Source organism: Mirounga angustirostris, unplaced genomic scaffold (genome assembly GCF_029215605.1).
Source record: "Mirounga angustirostris isolate CCGP_5_RB_7025 unplaced genomic scaffold, mMirAng1.0.hap1 SCAF_10, whole genome shotgun sequence".
Classification (NCBI taxonomy): Eukaryota; Metazoa; Chordata; class Mammalia; order Carnivora; family Phocidae; genus Mirounga; species Mirounga angustirostris.
This window is the reverse complement of record NW_026991718.1, coordinates 37775331-37796704: the sequence shown is the minus strand read 5'-3', so window position 1 is coordinate 37796704 and position 21374 is coordinate 37775331. Positions and strand designations below refer to the sequence as shown.

Sequence of the window (21374 nt, the reverse complement as noted above, 5' to 3'; positions counted from 1 at the left end):
AAACAATACTGAAATGAAGTGAATTGAGGTGAATAATCTCCCCCAGCCCCCTCCCCCAACTCCAGTCTCCTGAAGTTAACCAGCGTGGCATTGGGTAGGGTGTGGGTACTTCTACACTTTCTGCCTTCAGAAGGACTTCATTTAGACAGATATAGAGGTTGTTGCATTTGGTAGCAGTTGTACTGGTCACATCCCTCTGCCACTTGCAGATTTGTCATTTATCTGCTTAATAGACAGTTTATGATTCCACTTATGCTGCTGACTTGTCTGCATAATACCCATAGTATGACTCTATCCTTACTTACGTAGCCATGACCCTGAGTGTTTCTTCAAACGGAGACAGAACATCCTTCCCCTGCATTGCTTCTCGGTATCAGACCCTCTCCCTGCCTCTGGGCAAGTGTGTGACCTTTCTGGAGAGTGAACATTTTCCCAGGGTCCTCCTGGAGGCCCCCGAGCTCTGTGCCAGCAAACGACACCGTCCCTTCTCCTCTTCCCACCCACACTCTTGCTGCTAGCAGGACAGGAACTGATCCCAAAGTTGCCGTCACCCTGACAATGTTCTGTGGGTGCTCTTTAAAAGCTCGTGTTATTTCATACAGAGGCAGATAGGGAGCCATGCACTGAAGCATCCCCTTTGGAGAAATCCTTCACGACGCAACATTACAGCCCAGTGGCACAGGGTCCTCCTCTGGGCTGTTGGGCCAGCACCACGGTAATGGCGTCTTTCAGCTCCCACTGCCCTGGCCCGGGGCCTCTTACTCTCGCTGGATAAAGGCCTCCTGCCTGGGTCTCTGTCTCCAGCTAATTCCCCCTCCAGTCAACCCTGGTCCTCACTTGCCACAGTGATATGGGTGATCTTCGAATAGCCTGATGTCCTTTTTCAGCTCAGCCACTTTCAGTGGCTTCCCATTTCCTCCAGGATAAAGCCCCAGCTTTCGACCACAGAGTCCTGGGAAACTCGTCATTTTTCAAAGGGCACCTCTGTCCCCAAACCACACCCTCGTTCTTCTGGATTCTATCCAAGTTCTGGCATCCGAAATCGGGGAGCCAGCTTCTCCTTCACCTATGTTCAGTCAATTCTAGGGTCCTGGCCTTTCTGCCTCAAAAATGATCCTCAAATTCATCTATTCTCCCCACTCTCACTACTGAGAACTCTCTTCCTCATTCCTCCCCTTCCCCACAAGCCTTCCCCTGGGCTGTTCTTGCTGCCTTCCCATCTTTTTAGTGCGCCCCAGCATGCAGAGGACCAGAGCAGGAAGCCACTCTGCTGCTCAGAAGAGGGGGTGCTCAAGGGAGGGCTTAGGGATGCCAAGACTGTTGGGAGCAGTCGGGCACATACTGCCCCGTGTTTATTGTTTTAAGTCACTGTCCACTTGAATTTGAAAGCGACCTATGACAAAAGCATTATGAGACGTAGTGGGGTTGAATTTGATCATATCTGGTATGTTCTTGTCAGTCACATGTGGATACATGCTTTGTTGTTCTCATAATGTGTTGTCTGTTTGGAGGAGGGGAATACCTTTACAGGTTAAAGAATGTGGTTGGTTTTTTTTATCCCAGACCGCAACTATTTCTTGAGGGGGGGAAAAGGTGAAAACGAGCCCCCTGGTGGCAGCTTCTGCAGTTGCATGGGTAGAATCTGGAGAGGGAAGTCTAAAGCAGGGCCTCCTAAATCTAGTTATGGAAAGAGCAAATGTCCCCAGAGGTGGACCAGAAAACATCCAGCGTTTCTGCTTAGCCCTTGACTTTTCCAGGAGTAGGACCGAGTCACTCTACGGCCCGTGGTTAGGTTGGAAACTTGTTCTGTCTCCCACTTTCTTGTAGAAATAGAATTGCTTTGGGTGCAAATGCATCCAGAGAAAAGTCATCTGTGAGAAACAATACGGAAAAAAGAAAACCACCCCCAACATCATAAATGTCTGCTTTTCAGTCTACTACTGGGAGGCAGAGGGCAGAATAGGTAGCTGGTTTTCGAGGTTCTCACAGTCCTCCTGACCTCAGGACCAGCACTCCCTTCAGTACTGGCGGAGCCTGGAACCTGGAAGATGTGCGTGTGCTCCCTCCTGGCACCGTGTCAGTAGGTGTGCGTGGCTCTCCCACCGCAATCCGTCCCCTGCAGGCCCGGTTGGAGGTGGTGGATGCCTTGCCCTCCAGGGACAGCTGGGGAAGGAGCTAAAGGGGGCCCCATGGTGCCAAGTGTCCCAGCCTGTTGCTCCTCTCATTTAAATGGAAGCATAAGGCCCCCTTCCTTTAGGAAACTTCTAGGATGTGAGACTTCCGGTTTTCGCATTAGGATTGTTCAACCGTCTTTTACCCGTTTTTGCCAAAAAGTTATTGCAGTCATGGGGACATTTCTTTCCCTTTTCATTTGGCCACCTCCTGAGGGTTGCAGCTGTGCCAGCCACAGCGTACATTCTCCGAATTCAACTCCACGGCCTTGTCATCAAGCACCAAGCTTTAGGCTAGATGCTGTTGGGATGACAGAAGGTGCGCCCCTACCCTCTAGGGCCTTGGCTATTAAGAAGGCTGATGTGCACCAGAGGACTGGCTCATCTGCAGCCTGACAATGCTAAGTGCTGGAGGGAGAGGCAAGTGTGGGGGCAGGGGGCTCGGAAAAGTGCCATAAAAGCAACAGCTTGAAGGGAGAGGTAGGGTGTGGCGTCAGGAGAAAGGGTTCTTGGTGAGGATGCAGCAGACGCTGTCCTGGCGATGCTGAGGACTTGCTGGGTCCCGCTGGCCCAGCCCCTACACTTCCCAGGCCTACTTTCCTACAGCTAGCCAGCAAAGGCACACGCAGAATTCAAATGACAGAAGGCCTGGGCGCCTGGGTGGCTCAGTCGGTGAAAGTTAAGGGGCTGACTCTTGGTTTCAGCTCAGGTGGTTATCTCAGGAGTTGTGGGATCGAGTCCCACACTGGGCTCCAGGCTCAGTGGGGAGTCTGCTTGAGATTGTCTCTCTCTTCTCCCTCTGCCCTCCCCCCCGCTCACATTCTCTCTAAAATAAAATAAATAAATCTTAAAAAGAAAAGGTCCAATTCTGTCATAAAAGAAATGTGCAAATCCTTAGCTTGGTACAAGGGAGTAGGCAAAACCCTGACTGGAAACTGGAATACCTGCATTTGGGTCCTGGTTCCGCTCTGGCTTTGTGGTCCTGGGCACATCGTAGCATCCTTTCTGGGACCCGAGTTTCACCAGAAGGAGAAGGGCAATAATGATGCCTGCCATGGCCAGCTCTCGGCGTGGTGACGGAAAGGGTCTACAGCTGGGACTGAGTGGCGTGCTGGGAAGAGATCAATAGGATGCCTTCCCCGGATGAAGAGGAAAGGGGTAAGGGGTCGGACGAGGCCGACCAAGAGATGAAGAAGAGAGAGGGAGATGGGCTGGCCGGGAGCCAAGCGGAACCCCGGAAGGAAGACCACATCCAAGCTGCACTGTGCAGTAGAGAGCACAAATACCTGTGACATGCTTTTCCAGCTTACACACTGCTCATAACTTCGGGGGCAGACATTACTTGTGTGTAAAATGGAAGCAATCACGCATTTTCCGCCCTGACAGGTTGTGTCGGGTTGGTGAGTGCCTCGTCCGCCCAGCAGGCCCCGCGCCTCCCCAGGGGACGTGCCAGACACACTGGGACCAGCACAGCCGGCACTGCCCCAGTCCTGGGCTCTGCAAGGTCTCCCTTCAGGGCGGGGTCCTCCTTCTGTCTCCGGTCCCCGGCACGGAGTAGGCATCGGGCGAATGCCACCTGGTTATGAGTCCGGTGACTTTTGAAAAAGACTTGGTTTTGTCACGTCTTTGGGAAAGAACAGAGAAGACACACCTGCTTGGAATAGGTTAGCAAAAGTTTTCTTGCAAGTAGGGTTATGACCCTTCCTAGACCCGTGATCCCATTTTATAAATTTGAAAAACTACCATTTGGGGCTAATTCCCCAAAATAAGAGTCAACTATAAATAATTTTTTGAAGTTTTATTAAATCACTTAGACTTGAAAGAAGTCACAATACTTAACACACTTAAGTGCGTTCTGTACACCACCAACCCAAATGGATTGAGTTCAGAATTTTTATAAATAAAAAATAAACATATTTACACTGAAAAATAAAAACATGTTAGCAAGTTAGATGATGAAACTGTTATCTAGAATCAGTTTTGGGGAAGTACCAACCTACAGGATTACACATAAAACATTTAAGATTTCATTATGTTTAAAAGTCCATAATTGAAGAAGTTAGTTGTAATATATGATTCATGTCTTACTACAGCTTTTTACTTCCCCAAACCAGAACTTTTGGCCAATTTACACAAAAAGCTTCATTTTCCCTTTATTGGAGGTAAAAGTACAAAAAAGCTCTTAAACTCTCCCTAGAACCATCTAAGGAATAAAGCTATGTAATGCTACAAATAACACTATAAAACTAGCTATGGACATAAACCATTATACAATTTGTGCTACTCGTCCTCCAAAATAGTGTGGATTCTTTCTTCATTTACACACCAGGACAAAAATGGAGTCAGCTTTTTTTGGAAATTAGTTTCAAAATCATCATCTTGTCTCTAGAAAGCATATTTCTAGAATACAGTTACCACACTGTAGGAACTCTCTTCTGTACTATAAAAATATTTCCCTTTTAATTCTCTCTTTATATTTTAGGGATTGTTTCTACCTCCCCAGGCAAAGGTGAGGGCTGTCAAGCTTGGCCAGCCAGTGTCAAGAGACCACTGAAGAGAAAGGACCACATATGATTTACGGATAGCCCTCTCCTGGAGTTTAGCAGTATAGAGTTGGCTCAAATTAGGTTATGTCCCTAAATCCAGTTTAAATACGACTTACAAAAAGTCGTCCCAAATAAAATTGAGCAAAGAAAAAAGTGTTCAAGTTCACAATTTTGGAGAGCCACATTCCTAAAAGGCTATTCTGGGTCACCTGTTAGGAGTGCAAATATAAGTGAAGGCTAACTGCTTGGCAAAGGGCTCCAGGAGTTGCTGGAATGTCTTGAATGTTTTGTTCCCGATGAACTCATGGAGCGAGACCTCTGTCTGAGTACTGTTTTTCCGGGAAGCCCCAAGTCTTCAAATACAGCATTTTCAATGATGGTGGTGGCCTCAGGCCGTTCCATGGGGGATGGAGAGAGCATGTCTTGAACCATCACATACTGAAATATAATAATCATTTTGAAATGAAGGGCCAGGTTTAGACCAAGAAACAGTCCACTAAATCAGGAGTCAGAAAAGTTTTTCTGTAAATATATTAAGTTTGCGGGCCAGTTTCTGATGCAACTTCTCAACGTTGCCATTGAAGTACAAAAGCAGCCATAGACAGTAAGTAAATAAATGGGTACGGCTGTGTCCCAATAAAACTTTATTACAAAATTAGACAGCAGGCTGCATTTGGCCTATAGGACATAATTTGCCAACCCCTGTCCATTTTGTGGTAATTGGTTCTTTTCTAACATATAATAAAGGGTCTTAAGTCATATCCTTGAAACACAGACATAATCTGACTTTAAAAATGATTCCATTTTATAATTGCATGTGAATGTACAATTATCTCAATAAAAATTTCAATTAAAAATAATCATGCCAGAGATCAGTACCTAATCCCTTTTCTTGATTTTTTTTTGAGCCCTTCTTAATGTAACATATATTCTTATAAGCCACCCTGGAAACTGATTCATCAGTTTTGCAAAATATATAACAAAGTAATTTTTAGTAAAACGTATTTCATTTTAGCTTAATGTATCTCTATATTATAAAGAACTTTTTTAAAAAAAAATTTATTTTAAGTAGGCTCCACACCCAATGTGGGGCTTGAATTCACAACCCTAAGATCAAGAGTCGCACACTCTATCGACTGAGCCAGCCTATAAAGTTCATTTTTTAATGCAGTCCTTCATTATAACTTACAATACTGACGGGTAAATTTAGACTTTTCCCAATTTGGTAATTAAAAGACAGTCTAACTTACTTCAATTTAATTATTTAAGAAAATTCAAGATGTATCCATGTGTAAATTTTAAAATGATGTTTGTGGACCAAACATATTATGGAATAAAAATGACAAAAGTAACAAAAACAAACTTCCAAGGCTCATTACACACAACTTTTATCATCAGGACCAGCTTAGTTTTTCCTTCCTACTCTTCTGAGCAATTTTACTGTGTCACTCACTCTGAGTGCTTTAACTCCAATCAATGGAAATTAGTGACACCCTGCCCCCTTTTTAAAGAAAGGAGCCAGTGTTTAAGATCCCTCCCAAATTCACTAAAATAAAGAAATTAGTGGCACAGTCACAGCAGTAGCTCTATTGCCCCGAGTGTGCCAGGAGTTCAGCCTTTCTGAAGGGGAAGGAGGCGAGCACGTACAACCGGAAGTCACCCGGCGAGGACCACAGAAAACCTGGCCAAAGACCCCGCCCAGGACCCCGGCCCGAGTTCCCTCCCGTCTGTGATTTTAACAAGTTGTGTGCTCTTGGGATCAGGTCCCTTTCCTCTCTACACCTCTGGCTTCCTCATCTGTAAAATGGGAAACTGGTGAATTAACTGTGAAGGACCCTTTCAGTTCTAAATTTGATTCTCCAGAAAATAAAAGATTAGAATTATACAAACCTCACGAGGATATTTCTGAGTAAATAGTGGTGGAAATTTGAGATTTCTTACATCAGTTAAGATCTAAAAAGAAAGAAAAGTGTTACTTGCTTTTAAATGTTTTGATATATGGATCCATTTATTTAAATGTATTTTTTTGATACTCTAATGAAGTGACGAAGAAGAAGGGTTGAATATTAAACAGATGGAAAACTTATCAACAGCTTTTCCTGACCTGATAATCTACACTGAAGTACTTCATGAGCACAGATCTACATGCCATCAAATTATCAAAATCTAGAAAACAATTCAGATATAATTATGCTTTTATTGTACATATTATACTGACATCTGGATTATAACTGAGAATGATTGATTTGTGTAAAAAATAACTCATTCATGAGTATACATTTGTGCCCTTAAGTGGGCAACTTTTTCTATTAGTATCTAGCCTCTGTATTTGATATGAAAGAGTATATTCTTTCTTCCTCTCTCTTTTTTTTTAAATAATCTCTATGCCCAACCTGGGGCTCAAACTCATGATCCCAAGATCAAGAGTCACATGCTCTTCTGACTGAACCAGCCAGGCACCCCTCTTCTTCTTCTTTTTCTTCTTTTTTGAGTGGGAAAAAAAAAAAAAAAAAAAAAAACCAACAAAACAAAACCAAAAAAGTCACTCAAGTCAATTGTGCTAATTACTGAGTATATAACTAAGCTTTTGAAAGTTCATTAGGAAATTTTCATACATATTATCACTCTCTTTATGTTCCAGAAGAGACAATACTTAAAGCATATAAATACACGAGATTCTCAGAGATAAAATACTGAATCCTAAAAAGAATGAAATGTTATAAAAAGGAACAATCTTGGACATTAAAAACTGGATTGTCAAAATACAAAATTAGGAAATTGGAATAACAAATTAAGGAAGTCTTGCAAAAAACAATACACAAAGAGACAAACCAATGGGAAGTAGGAGAAAAAAAGATTAGGCATTTATAGGATTAAGTCAGGAGGTTCAGAAAAAGAAAGTGGAGAAGAATTTATCAAAAACTAACACAAGAAATTTGCTAGAGGGGCGCCTGGGTGGCTCAGCTGGTTAAGCGTCTGCCTTCGGCTCAGGTCATGATCCCAGGGTCCTGGGATCGAGCCCCGCATCGGGCTCCCTGCTCCGCAGGAAGCCTGCTTCTCCCTCTCCCACTCCCCCTGCTCGTGTTCCCTCTCTCACTGTGTCTCTCTCTCTCAAATAAATAAATAAAATCTTTAAAAAAAAAAAAAAAGAAAGAAAGAAATTTGCTAGAACTGAGAATCACATCTTCTAACTGAAAGGACCTACCAGTTTAAGTACAATAAATGGCGGGGGGGAGAGGATCAATGAAAGGGCTAAATGTCATAACAGCACTGATAAAGGGAGAGCCCTAAGAGCTTCCAAAAAGGAAAATAAAACAGTTCCAAAGATCTCATGTCAAAGAATGAGGCACCAGCATTTCAGCAGCCTGAGTCGGGGGAGGAGCAGAGGGAGAGGGAGCAGCAGACTCCCTGCTGAGCAGGGAGCCCCATGCAGGACTTGATCCCAGAACCCTGGGATCATGACCTGAGCTGAAGGCAGATGCTTAACCAACTGAGCCACCCAGGCGCCCCTCTATGTTTGATTTTCTGAGTAACAGTAGAACTGTTTCCACAGTGGCTGCACCATTTTACATTCCTACCAGCAATGTACGGGGCTTCCAATTTTCTACATCCTTGCCAACACTTGTTATTTTCTGTTTTGTTTTGTTTATTATGGCTGTCCTAAACGCTATGAAGTAGTATCTCACTGTGGTTTTGATGTGTATTTCTCTAATGAATAATGATGTTATGCTTACTGGCCATTTGTGTATCTTCTTTGGAGAAATGTCTATTCAAGTCCTTTGCTCATTTTTTAATTGGGTTGTCTTTTTGTTGAGTCATAATAGTTCTTTGTATGTTCTGGATTACTAGAGCTTTATCAGATATATGGTTCACAAATATTTTCTCCCATTCTGTAGGTTGTATTTTTACTTTCTTGATAGGGTTCTCTGATGTAACTATATAAATTTTGATGCCATATGATTCTGATTCTTTACATATATTGGACCTGTTTCATATCCTTCTAGAAGCTTTTAGAATGTTCTGCTAGTCATTCAGGTTTTTAAATTTTCTTCCTTTTTTCCCATTTATTGTACAGAGTACTTGGTACGTCCTTTTGGTTAGGAACATCTGAGCCTTTTGGTTCTATGTGAGAACTACATCCTCTTCTACTATGGACAGAAGTCAACAGATAAGAAGTAAAATTGATATAGAAATGGCATGATAAGGGCATAAACTTTGTAAATATGGAGGTATGTACCTGGGACAATGGTTACAAATGCTGAGGGTGACAACCTATGAACGATGGGGAAAAATGTGACTGGCCTCCTTTTAAAGACTTCCAGTAGTCGTCCTTAAAAGCCATGGTCATGGTTTATTTTGAGAGGAAAAAAACACTAACTATGCTTATTTGCCAGTTTTTAAGTGTATGAGTGTATGGGCACTTGCCCTCTAGAAAATTCTTTTCTGATCAACTATCCAACCGTGTCACTCCCTCTCCATCCCCATTACCCTGCCGTCCCCCTCGCTTTGCAAGTATTACAAATTTACTGAGTGCAGGATATTGTTATGATATTGTTACAACAACAAGGAACATACAAGAAATTTTTGAAGACTGAGCTTGAGATGGAAGCAAATAGTCTACAAATCCTCCCTGTAATGCTCACGTTAACTTTTCTATTTGCAGTGAACTGCTCTGCTGGCATTAAGGGTAATTTATTCTTCTTTTAAAATGCTTTCTTACGTAAATTTAAGAGTATTTTCTTTTTCCACCTTTTTCGAGTAGGGGGGGAACTTACCCTGACTCTCTCCATCTGAGTGCCGAATGGGTACAGCAATTCAAACAGAATGAGGCCTAGAGAAAAGATGTCCACTTTATGAGAGTAGTTGTTTCCATGAATCTGAAATACCAATATAAAGAAGAAATCTTAGAAAAAAATTAACAGAGATCATAAAACTGGTAACCCGGCATTAGTGAATCCCAAAATTAACCTAGTCACTTCCTGGTCTAGAGGTAACTGTCCGGGTAAAAACGTTAGCAAAGAGTTAATGATCTCTGCAGCCTCTTTTCTTTAACTCACTACAGAAGAGTAATTAAACTACTCAGCATTACAGAAGGAAAGCCCAGGTACTGCTCGGAGATATGCATCAGTAAAAAAGGCCCCGCAGAAACCTGGAGCCTTGCAATGCTAAAAAAGTTTGTGGGAGCCAGTCAAAGCAGCTCAACTACCCCCGAGGTGAAGATTTTCAAAGCCAACACTATCTAAAGCAGATCTCTCATTTCTAATCATCTTAGACCTCACCCATTTTTATGAGAAAATCTTCATTACTCCAAACCACTAATCAACTGCGGTTAGCCCTCATTAACGCACTTAATTATGGACTGCTTTGCATTCTTAGTTGTATTTTACATGTGTCTATTTCTTATTGTTCACCACTAGATTATGAAGTCCTGGAGGGAAGGAACTGCCTCTTTGGTGTTCCCATCATCCGGCACTGGGCTAAGTATAGAGAAGGCCCTCAATAAAAACTTATTTGTCCAAATGAACAGAGGAATTGCAGCCCAACTACTCTATTAAACAAAGCCTCATTCAAATTAAAAGTGACCTCCTGGGACTCAGCAGAACCCTTTTATTTGTGAAAATTACCCTAGGCACATATTTGGCAAATGTTAGAGAAGAGCATCACTTTGAAACCGCTCCATAGAGGCATTTTTTTTTTCCTTTAAGATTTTATTTATTTATTTGACAGAGAGAGACACAGCGAGAGAGGGAACACAAGCAGGGGGAGTGGGAGTGGGAGAAGCAGGCTCCCCGCTGAGCAGGGAGCCCGATGCAGGGCTTGATCCCAGGACTCTGGGATCATGACCTGAGCCGAAGGCAGTGGAAGGCAGACGCTTAACCAACTGAGCCACCCAGGTGTCCCAAAATATATTTTAAAACAATGTCTTAGTACAGCTTCTGAAGCTCGGGTAAGACAATTCATACAAAGTATTCTGAGAGACTTTTAAAGGGACGTTTTATAAAGTGACAATTTCTATATTCTTATATATATATAAGAATGTAGAAAAATACAGAAGAATAACAAGCAAATTATTAAGAGAATTATGGCTGTCCATTTTTAACTACCATATTTTCACTACTGTGCGCTGTCAAGGGCAAAATTTCTCCAGCTATCCTTGATTTCCAGTATCTTCAACAACAACAAACATAGTATCACTTATGAACAAACATAGTTATCACTTATCACAGATCTCTCCCTTTCTCAGATGGCAACCCTTTCCTCCAACAAACACGCACCCACGTGTGTGCACGTGCGCGCACACACGTCAGCCGCAAGCCGTGATATAGTGAACACAGCAGTGTGTGGGGTGGCCAAGACCACCTAGTGTTTATGTTTTCGCTGACATTCACATTCACTCATCCACCAAACGTTTCTGCACACCTGCTGAATTCTAGCACCATTGCAGGTGTTGGGGATAAAGCAAAACAAGAGAAAAGCTAGGTCTCCTGATAGCTTATATTTTAGAGGGGAGGAAAAAACAATTTCAGAGAGTTAAAAATGCTGTGAAAAAAAATAAACAGTATAATGGGATCAATCCGGACTGGGAGTGGAGGGAGAGTCCTCTATTTCAAAGGGTGTTTGGGGCGGGGTGTGGGGGGCTGGGGGGGAGGGGCTCCCCACCTTCTCTCCTAAGCACCCAGATAGGAGTCCTTTTATTTAGTCATTCCCATTTTGTTTTCATAATACTTAAAAGTGTGAAGGTATACTCCCAGCCTCTTGAATAATTCCGAAAAAATAAAATAATGCTAAAAGCATTTTAGTATTAATTCTGATACATGCCTATGTAGAAAAATTGGAAAATACAAAAAAGTCCAAAATATTCAAAGCCCTCCACACAGAAGCAGTGGCTGCTGACATTTTCTGGCTCTTCCTTCTGATCTTTTTTCCTATGGATATGAGCATGTATTTACAGTATTTTCATATTTCATAGAGTTTTAATTTCCTCTTTCACCAAGTCCTGGCCACATCGTTTGACTGGAATGATTGAATTACTCAGGCCAATGGATTTCTTTTCCTCCTTAAGCCAGTTTGGATACCTTTGGTTGTGAATGATCAACTATGTATAACAATAGTCTCTTATAAATTAAAATCTCTGCTACATGTATCCTTGCTAATTTCTAAAGTTATTTGTGTTTTTTCCCTTTAAATAGATTTGCTAGAGAGATTATCTTTTTTATTTAAAACTCTAAAAATCTACCATCATGTTGTGACTTTATTGTTCCACTATTATCAGTTCTGGTATCAGTTCTTATTCGCGTTCAATTTGTAGCTCTTCTGCCTTTGAGGCAGAATACTGAATCATTTACACAGTAATGTGCTCATATAATGAAGGGCGTTCAAATAAAATAGAAGTTTGATAACTTCCTATGAATTTCCCTATTTTTCATTTCTTTCATTGTTTTCTTAATGCTTTGCATGAGCAGTTTTACCTTATTATCCACCAAACATTATTTAGGGAGGGTGTTTTAAATTTCCAGCTATCCAAAACACAAGCAAAACAAATAAAAACCCAAAATCAAATCACTATTATCTTTTTTTACTGCCTTGTGTTCACAGAAAGACATTTACAATGTCTGTTTTCAAATACACTCATGTTTCCTTGTGGTCTTAGAAGTTTGAAATCAAAGTAGATCTTATTTTAATTAGTTCATCAATAAATGTTCAAAGGCTAACTATATCTAAGGGCTAATATATATTTCATTTAGCTTCCCCCCCTTTTTTTAAAAGATTTTATTTATTTATTTGACAGAGAGAGAGACAGTGAGAGAGGGAACACAAGCAGGTGGAGTGGGAGAGGGAGAAGTAGGCTTCCTGCGGAGCAGGGAGCCGGCCATGGGTTTCGATCCCACAGGACCTGAGCCGAAGGCAGCCGCTTAACGACTGAGCCATCCAGGCGCCCCAGGGCAAATAACTTTTAAGAAACTATCACTTACAGGGGCGCCTGGGTAGCTCAGTCATTAAGCGTCTGCCTTCGGCTCAGGTCATGATCCCAGGGTCCTGGGATCAAGCCCCGCATCGGGCTCTCTGCTCGAGGGGAGCCTGCTTCACCCTCTTCCACTCCCCCTGCTTGTGTTCCCTCTCTCGCTGTCTCTTTCTCTGTCAAAATAAATAAATAAAATCTTTAAAAAAAAAAAAAGAAACTATCACTTACTGAGTTTTGATGCACTAACAAAGACGAATATGCACAATTACCTGAGGATGCTATTAAATATTCTTCCCTTTCCAACTATCTGTGCAAGGTCAGAATTTCTTCATTTACTTTAGCCAAAATAACATATCAACAGATTAAATGCAAAGGCAGATATGAGAATCTCTTTTTGTTGTTTTAAGTAGGCTCCATGCCCAGTGTGGAGCCCAATGTGGGGCCTGAACTCATGACCCTGAGATCAAGACCTGAGCTGAGATCAGAGTCAGATGCTTACCTGACTGAGCCAACCAGGCCCCCAGAGAATCTAGCTCTTTAAAATAAGATATTAAAGAGATTTGCAAAAATGTAAACAAATGTCACTCGTCTTGCTAATTTGTTTTTATTCTGCAGAATATTTTTCATAAAAATACCTTTAAGATGTGATAGGTTTAATATTGCTATTTTTAATACATAAAATTTTGGGGCACCTGGGTGGCTCAGTCGTTAAGTGTCTGCCTCGGCTCACGTCATGATCTCAGGGTCCTGGGATCAGGTCATGATCTCAGGGCCCTGGGATTGAGCCCCAGATTGGGCTCCCTGCTCCGTGGGAAGCCTGCTTCTCCCTCCCCCACTCCCCCCTGCTTGTGTTCCCTCTCTTGCTGTCTCTCTTTCTGTCAATAAATAAGTAAAATCTTTAAAATAAATAAATAAATAAATAAATAAATAAATAAATAAATAAATAAATAAAATTTTTATAAATTTCTCTATTTTATCCTCTAATACAGCAAATATTGATAGATAAAATCCCATAAGAAAAACTCTTGGGTTCTCAATCATGTTTACAAGTATAAACAGGTATTGAGACCAAAAAGTTTGAGAACCACTGATGTAGAAGCATATATAAGCTTGTGAGTATCATTAGCTGGGCTGGGCATGCTTCTCTGATGCTCCCAGGATGCCCTGTTCCAATCACTCTTTCAGGCTGTCCTGTTTACAGTGCTTTTCCTTTGGAGACTGAGTATCCCCACAACGCAACATATTCCAGACCATCTACCTCTCTTTCCTGCCATGGTGCATTCTAGAAGTTGCTTGTGAATTACTGGAACGAGCAGCTCAGTAAAGGACCTCTGGCTCTAGCTGGCTCTGAAACAAGTTTTTACATAGTGTACAAAAGAAGGACTGGAGTTAAATTTGGGAGAGAGGCATTCAAAGTCTTCTTCTAAATTTCTGGTTGCTGTCAGGTTCTGGCTCAGGGGTGAGTGCATGTTTTATGCACTATGTTTTTCTTAATCCATCCCCAATTCAGGTTGTAGAAATTGTACCCTGGCTGTGTTGCCTGTGAACACTACTACCAGTTTTCGTAATTTTCAGATTTTATCTTATTCTAAGAAGAATGTGGATGGAGATTCATGGGGCATATCTAGCTTGCAGCCATGCTAACTAAAAAATCCATTGTTAATTCAGAAGGAAAAGAAAAAACTTGCCTGCTCTGGGCTCATATACAGCTTGGTCCCCACTTGTCCTGTGTGTCTGGCATATGCTGGCATTGGGGTCAGAACCATCTGCTCTTCCTCATCCTGGTCCATTTCAGTCACTAATCCAAAGTCTCCAACCTTGACCACATCGTCCACTGTAAAGAATATGTTGGAAGGCTGCAAAAAGTAAGACAGACAAAAGCATAATAGGTGTGCATGGAGAAGGAGAGAAAGTGAAGAAAATAATTTAAATAACTACAGAAGAGAAGTAGAAGAAACTAGATATTCTCAAGCATTAAACAGACTAATAAGAAAATAAAAGCAATCCTTCAAAGCTAAGCAAGTACTGTTAGAGTAAGGAAAAGGGAAGGGTAGCAAAGGGAGTGAGCATTTATTGAACATCTATTTAAACTCTTAGAGAATCACATTCTCTAGCGCCCAGTCCTCAATCTCAGTATTCTATATACTCTCCTTTGGCAAGCTTTTTATGTTTATGACTGAAGCCACGATAATAATAGTAGTAATAACAGGAAATGCATATAGAGCACTGGCAATGTGCCAGGAGTTGTTCTAAGCAGTTTACTACTATTAACTCATGTAATACTTACAACCCTATTAGTCCTCTTAGACCCTCATTTTATAGATGTGAAAACTGAGGCCCAGAGAAGTTAAGTGCCCAAGGGTATCCGCCTAGCAAGTGGTAGAGCTGAATTCAAACCCAAGCGGTCTGGCTCCATAAGAAAAAGACTTCTGGTTCACGGCTGCAGGACCAGCATTCAGGACAGTCCTTGCCCTAGGGTAGCTCATCGCTTCTATTTGATGAATGAATGAAATAAGCTGGCCTTTCGTTTGTGTCTGAGAGGGGGAAGTAGGCTACCAAGGAGAATAAGAGCTCTTCACTACAACCTTGTGCTGCTCTTCTAATACCCGGACGCTTGCATGTACTCCTAGACCTCTGTCCCCAGTTCTAAACTCTCATATGTAACTGTTTATAGGACACATCCAACCAGATGTCTCATGGGCTCCTCAAACTTGCCTGTGTGAATTATATCATCTTTCCTTCAGCACCTACTCTAACCGTGGCTAACATAACCACCATTAGGAGCCCTTAAAATAAGGAAAAAGGAAGCCATTTAGCTCATGAAACTGAATTTCATCAGGTTTCAAATACTGCCAGGCATAAAGCATTTTATTCCCGAACTCCAAAATACTATTCTACAATGCTGACTTTGAAGTAATTAAGTTATTGCATATAACCAAAGTCTATAGTAATAACCTCCTGCTCTCCCACAGATGACCTTATGTGAGAGACAACAGACCGCGATGCCTTAAATTTCACATCTCCTCCTCTCCCCTACCTTCTGGTGTCAGCTGTTATTTACTAAACACCATAATAGATTTTTGGGGGGGCGGGGGGTTCTCCAGCATCTATCCCCTGTGCTTCCATCAGAAATACCTTGACTTGACTTTGGGGACTCCCTTTTTCCCAACTGTGCAGCAACCCCGTGGTTCAGGTGGACGTTGTCCTGAGGTTACATCCAGAGGTTGTAGAAGTCAATCAGCACGATTCCATCCCCTGGCCAGGAGACTGATTTAGGGACGGATAGGTGTCCTTGGCTTAGTAATTAGAAGGAAACCCAGGACTCCTTATCAGTATTGGGAGAAAGAGATAGTTTTCTCCCATGCTCTTTTCTCCCCACGCCTATCTATCCAACCACCTCTAAAGACTTATAACCTGTAGCCCTGAGAATTGCTGGCAGCTATCCTGGGACAGTGAGGGAGAGCATGCCTGAAAATGGAAACAAGAAATGGCGATGGGGCAGTGGGCAAATTCTGGGTACATCACTTGATCCTAGATAAAGCTTTCCCTGAATCTTGGACACTTCAGTTACATGGGCCAATAAATTTCCTTTGGGCTGCAAATAAAAGACTATTCAAAATAAAATGATAGGAGCATACAGAATGTGTCAAGCATTGTGCTAAGGAAATAACAGGTGAATAAAACAGGCAGGGAAACCAGAGGATAAATAATACAAATGTGATGAGAATTCAAATGAGAAATACCAGGCTCTGTGAGGACCCACTGTATTTAAGGAACTGCAAAAAGCCCAGCGTGAAGCCCAGCTAGAGGGAAGAGAAGAGACTGGAAGGAAGTCTGGAGAATCGGGGGCTGGAAAGTGCCAATGACAAAAACTGAGTAAGGAATAAAAGGGGGGGGGGTGGCCAGAAGGTTTAACATGAAGCTCAGAGACTTGGGTCAGAATGAACAGAATGCAGAGCTGTTTAAACTGGGAATAGAAATCTTGGGAGGTAATTTTTCTGGCATCCTAGAAATCTTTAAAAACAATATATCCTTATAAAGGAATCAAACTTTTTGATTTCTAGAAAAACTTAGGGGAAATTAATTTTCTTCCTGGAATTTTTTTGGTACATAGACAAACACATAAAAAAATCTTTAGACAATACTGTAGCATCTAACAAATATTCACTAATATCTCATTAACATTACAAAATCAGAAGGATACTCATTATTAATGAAAACATAATTACATTGCCTTTCAACTTGGCATTTTGTGTGTATAGTAAGAGCTAAGTACAAAAAGAATGTGTATATCAGTTAATTGTTTCTCACCAAATGATAAAGGTTTACTATATTCAAATAGCCAGCCCTCTCAAGTTAGTATCTGGCTTCTCCTTTCCAACCAAAAGAAATCATCTCTGAACTTTTCCTTCAGTGCAGAATAATTCCTGGTAGTCAGTTTGGGCCCACATCAAAATCACTGAAGCACAGCGATTATATATAATTCAATAACAATTACTTTGGAAAATAGGAACGAATTCTAATTCTTATCCCCCTTATTCCAAACTCTTACAATATATTCAAGGACTAAAACATGTACTGCTGATATGAGAAGAAAATAACTTGTCCAAGTAGTTACTTTGGTGCCTGAAACAAAAGTTTTTGGCTACACAAAAACAAAACTGAAAATACTTCAAATCAATAATTAAAGCCACTTCCGTCAGAAAAGTACTTATATATTCACTATACATTTACTGATGATCACTATGAGCATATGAAATACAGCAGAAATTAGTCAAGTAAGAGTTCCATATACTTATTTCAGAAACACATACGTAGGATATATTGAGTATTTTAGTAAGAATCTTATATAATTTAGCGTATCACATTGCCACAATATTCAATATTGTATATACTGAAAACAGAATCAAAGGCTTTAAAGCTGCAAATAACCTGGCTAACTATTTGCTTTCTTTCTCCATCCAGCTTCTCACGGCCTTCCCCAGAGCCTAAATCGTTCAGGAATCAATTCAGAGCTGGCTAATGAAGCAAACTATGTGTCTCCTTCCACTTGGGTCCCTTTCACCATGCTACTTGGGGCCCTCGAGAACTTATGTCAGGGTTACCCAAAGCCATAGGAAAAACAGGGTATATCTGCTCATGGTGGATTTGTCTTTTTAGCCAGAGGACCGGGAATACTTTTTACAGTAAAATGAACATAAACACATCACAGAAGAGAAGACTTGCTCTGCCTGAAGTTTTCAAACCATGAGACTTCTTTCTGTAGCAGGTTTCTCGGGCTACTTCCCCAAGCCTCTGCTCCCCTCTCTGATTGATAACCTTTCCTCTCCTTTGCTCTTCAGGGCACTTCAGTTAAAATCTGACAAGTACCGAAAATACTGCTCTCAATCACAGCAGGTCAGACCGAAACCCTTGGGTGAGGTTCCACGAATACAGACCTTGAGGTCCCTGTGCATGAGCCCTTTACTGTGCAGAAACTCTACGGCCTCTGCGATCTGCAGGAAGATGTGCAGACACACACTCCTCTCTCTCTCCTCTATGGTACATCGGCTGTTCATCCAGTCTTTGAGGTTTTCCTTTCTGCAGAGCTGCATCTGAATGTAAAGATATACCTTTGGGGAACTGGGCTGGAGTTTTTCTGCAGTGTTTTTAGTGAGATCTAAACTTAAAGTGGTCGGTCTTGGAGGAGAAACAGAGAAAGTAGGTTTAGAAGAAGATTTGTTACTGGAATGCTTGAAAGCAGTTAGTTTATTAGCACAATGGTTGCCAATATGCAGTCGCTTCGTTCTGAGCTCTTCTTTACTGGACGCGTTATCACAGCCAGAATCTTCAAATACTATAGAAGAGGATGTTCTCTCCCTTGACCTTTCATAAAGAGAAGCTCCAGAAGGACAAAGTTCAAAGGAGTGCCCCTCATCATTGCCATCCATAGTACCATCTTCCACATCGCATTCCGTAAGACAACTGTCTTGGAGGTTGCATGCTGCATCCATGGACTCACTGGTATCTCCACGGTCCGTTCCTGAAAATTCCAGTGGAGAGAACTGACTCTCAGATGAACTCATCTGGCCACAGGAAATCCCTACTGAAAAAGACCTCCTTTGTGAAGAAGGAGCTATGATTTCAATATGTTCCTTTGTAGAGAAAGGATCCATTCTGCGTATTTTAACCGATGGTGCATCCATTGGACTAGGAGAACTGAGTGGCCAGTCTGTGCTAAAAGTGGGAGAGATACAAAGGAAAGAGAGGGAATATGTGCTGATTAAATGATCTGAAGCACAGTCTTCATTTTAAAAGCTTCATCTATAAGAAAGCAGGTACCGAATGACAAACAACACACAGATGAAATAAAAGCATGCTATATGAGACAAAGAACGTTATATTCCATCCATTTCTTCTAAAAAATTTCAATTGGAAAGCTTAATTTTAGACTTGAAACAGTTACCTGGGACTGTCATGCCAGAGCAGCCAGGGCCTTTATGCAAAACACAAAGCACCGAGGAACTGCCACGGACAAGGCTGCTGAGTGGCCATGGTTCGCGAGCCCTTGTCCAAATTAGGGCAGCAGCTCACAGGGCCCTGCGCCATGGGGCCACCTCACTTGGTCCTTCTGTGGTTTGGCTATTGACTGTGTCTATAAGTGTCATCTTAACATGTTACTTCACGTGGATCTAGGGCTGTGTTTGGTACTTTTCGGTAGGAATTTTACTGGTAAATGGTCTATATGCAGCCTGCTTCCTCTTTGTTCTCATTTACTCATTTTTAAAAGAGCCTTCCTTCCTGTAGCAGAGCATACTTAATATGGGAATTATCTTCAGGTTGCCCAAGTTTAAGTATTTTTAACTGCAAATAGCTTTAAACTAGTTTAATAGTCTTAAAGGAACTGTAAACTGTTAACTACCGAGAAACTGAAAATCTAAAATAAAAAAGTGGTAATGAAAGCAGACAAAACCTCTTAAAAAGTTTAGAAAAGCCACCATAAATCCCTTAGCAATTTACAATTCATACAGCCCTATCTACAAATAATTTTTAAAATTCATATTCTAAAAAATAAACTTTTCTTTCTTTTTTTAAATAAACTTTTTAATAAGTGGCTAGAGAATGTTCCAAAACATGACAGAGAACAGCATTTTTTTCCTAAAATAAACAAGCAAAATTCATCTCTAGTTATAGAAATGATATTTTATTCACATAAGCAAAAAACCAGCCTAAAAGTACTAGATTTTAAGTCTATGTCTAACCAAGTTACCTTTCATCTTTCAGCCAAATTTCATCCATTTTTTCTTGCCACTTCTCTGGTGGTGCTTCCAACCAAGCATTGAAATATCTAACAATCCCTGGGTGGTCAAGCTTGGCTAAGGCTTTAACTTCTCGCATTACCTTTTCCCGAGCCAACTCCCTAAAATACAGAGACAAAGACAATACTGAAGGTTGCTTTTACCTGAAAAAGTAATCATATCTCTAGTGAGAAATAAGAAAATAAAATTCTCTCTTGAATCTAAAATTAGAAACAGATGAGTTAGCCCTAGTGGTACAATTCTAAAAAGCCACACGGTAGGTTTTGTAGTTTAAAAAATACATGTATTTAGGGTTTTTTTTTCCTTCTAAATATAAGTGCTACGAACACATTGCCTCATTCAAACAAAGCTTTCCTGGACGACTAAAAATGAATGACTACAGATCGTTACAGTTATAAAGACTGCTTAATGTTAAATCAATAAGAGGATGAATAGGTGTACGTGAAGTATTTGGAAAACAGCTCAGGATGGCAGCTCAGAAGGATGGAGAACGACCCTACTGGTACATATGTAATTGGCACATATTACCATCCAAAAAACCTGTATTAGCATGTTTGTTTGTTTAAAGCAAGCCTCAAATACTGACTATCACAGGCAATGAAGTTTAATTAGAAAAGCATCTGGATTTGATTTTCTGCTTTCACAGCTTTTCTGGTAGATCTAATCTCACATTTCTAGGGATCCCACTAACTATTCTCTATACCACCTCCAAGTGCTTTTCCTTGAGCCTTTGTCAGGCCATTTTGTGTAGCTGGCCATCCCCCGCCTACACATCTGTCTACTGAGCGACAGGCTACTCTTGAATACCCAGCACAAATGTCACCACCTCCAAAAAGCTTGCCTTCCTTGATTTCAGTTACATCTGCACTTTTTCATGAGAAGCTATTTACTAATCTACGCCACCAGGTCACAACCTTCCTTGCATTGTAGTTATTTGAGTATATATGCAAAAGCCTCAAAGAGTTATTGGTTCTTGGGGGCAGAAGCTTTGCTTAATTTCATATCCTATGTGGTGCCTTGCACATATATTTAAACTACTCAAAAATTATATACCAAGGAAAAGAATTAGTCCCAAGGAAAAGAATTAGTACACAAATCCATCCCAATCTTGTGTCCCTAACTGTTGGACAGAATGTTTAAGCAGTTACAAGGACAACAGAGCAATTCGTACACATTTAATCAAGACTCAGTAGGAGCTTACAGGCGCCTCGGTGGCTCAGTCAGTTAAGCGTCTGCTTTCGGCTCAGGTCATGATCAGGGTCCTGAGATCGAGTCCCGCACTGGGCTCCCTGCTTAGTGGGGAGTCTGCTTCTCTCTCTCCCTCTGCCCCCACCCCCACCGCTGCTCCTGCACGCTCTCTCTCTCACTCTCTCTCAAATAAATAAATAAAAAGTCT

The 21374-nt window shown here is 41.3% G+C and overlaps 1 protein-coding gene across 2 annotated transcripts in view; it reads right to left on the bottom strand.

Annotated features, from left to right (window-relative positions):
- Positions 1-3954: 3954 nt before the first annotated feature.
- The window catches only part of EIF2AK3 (eukaryotic translation initiation factor 2 alpha kinase 3), a 68730-nt gene continuing 51310 nt past the window's right edge, over positions 3955-21374 (bottom strand). For both annotated transcript variants that reach the window (XM_064572224.1, XM_064572225.1), the window contains exons 12-17: positions 19930-20079; positions 18119-18896; positions 14369-14536; positions 9493-9594; positions 6608-6670; positions 3955-5155 (exon numbers count right to left, since the gene is read on the bottom strand). In XM_064572224.1, the coding sequence (XP_064428294.1) occupies positions 4955-5155; positions 6608-6670; positions 9493-9594; positions 14369-14536; positions 18119-18896; positions 19930-20079 (1462 nt within the window). In that variant the 3' untranslated portion in view covers positions 3955-4954. The remainder of the gene's footprint in view (positions 5156-6607; positions 6671-9492; positions 9595-14368; positions 14537-18118; positions 18897-19929; positions 20080-21374) is intronic.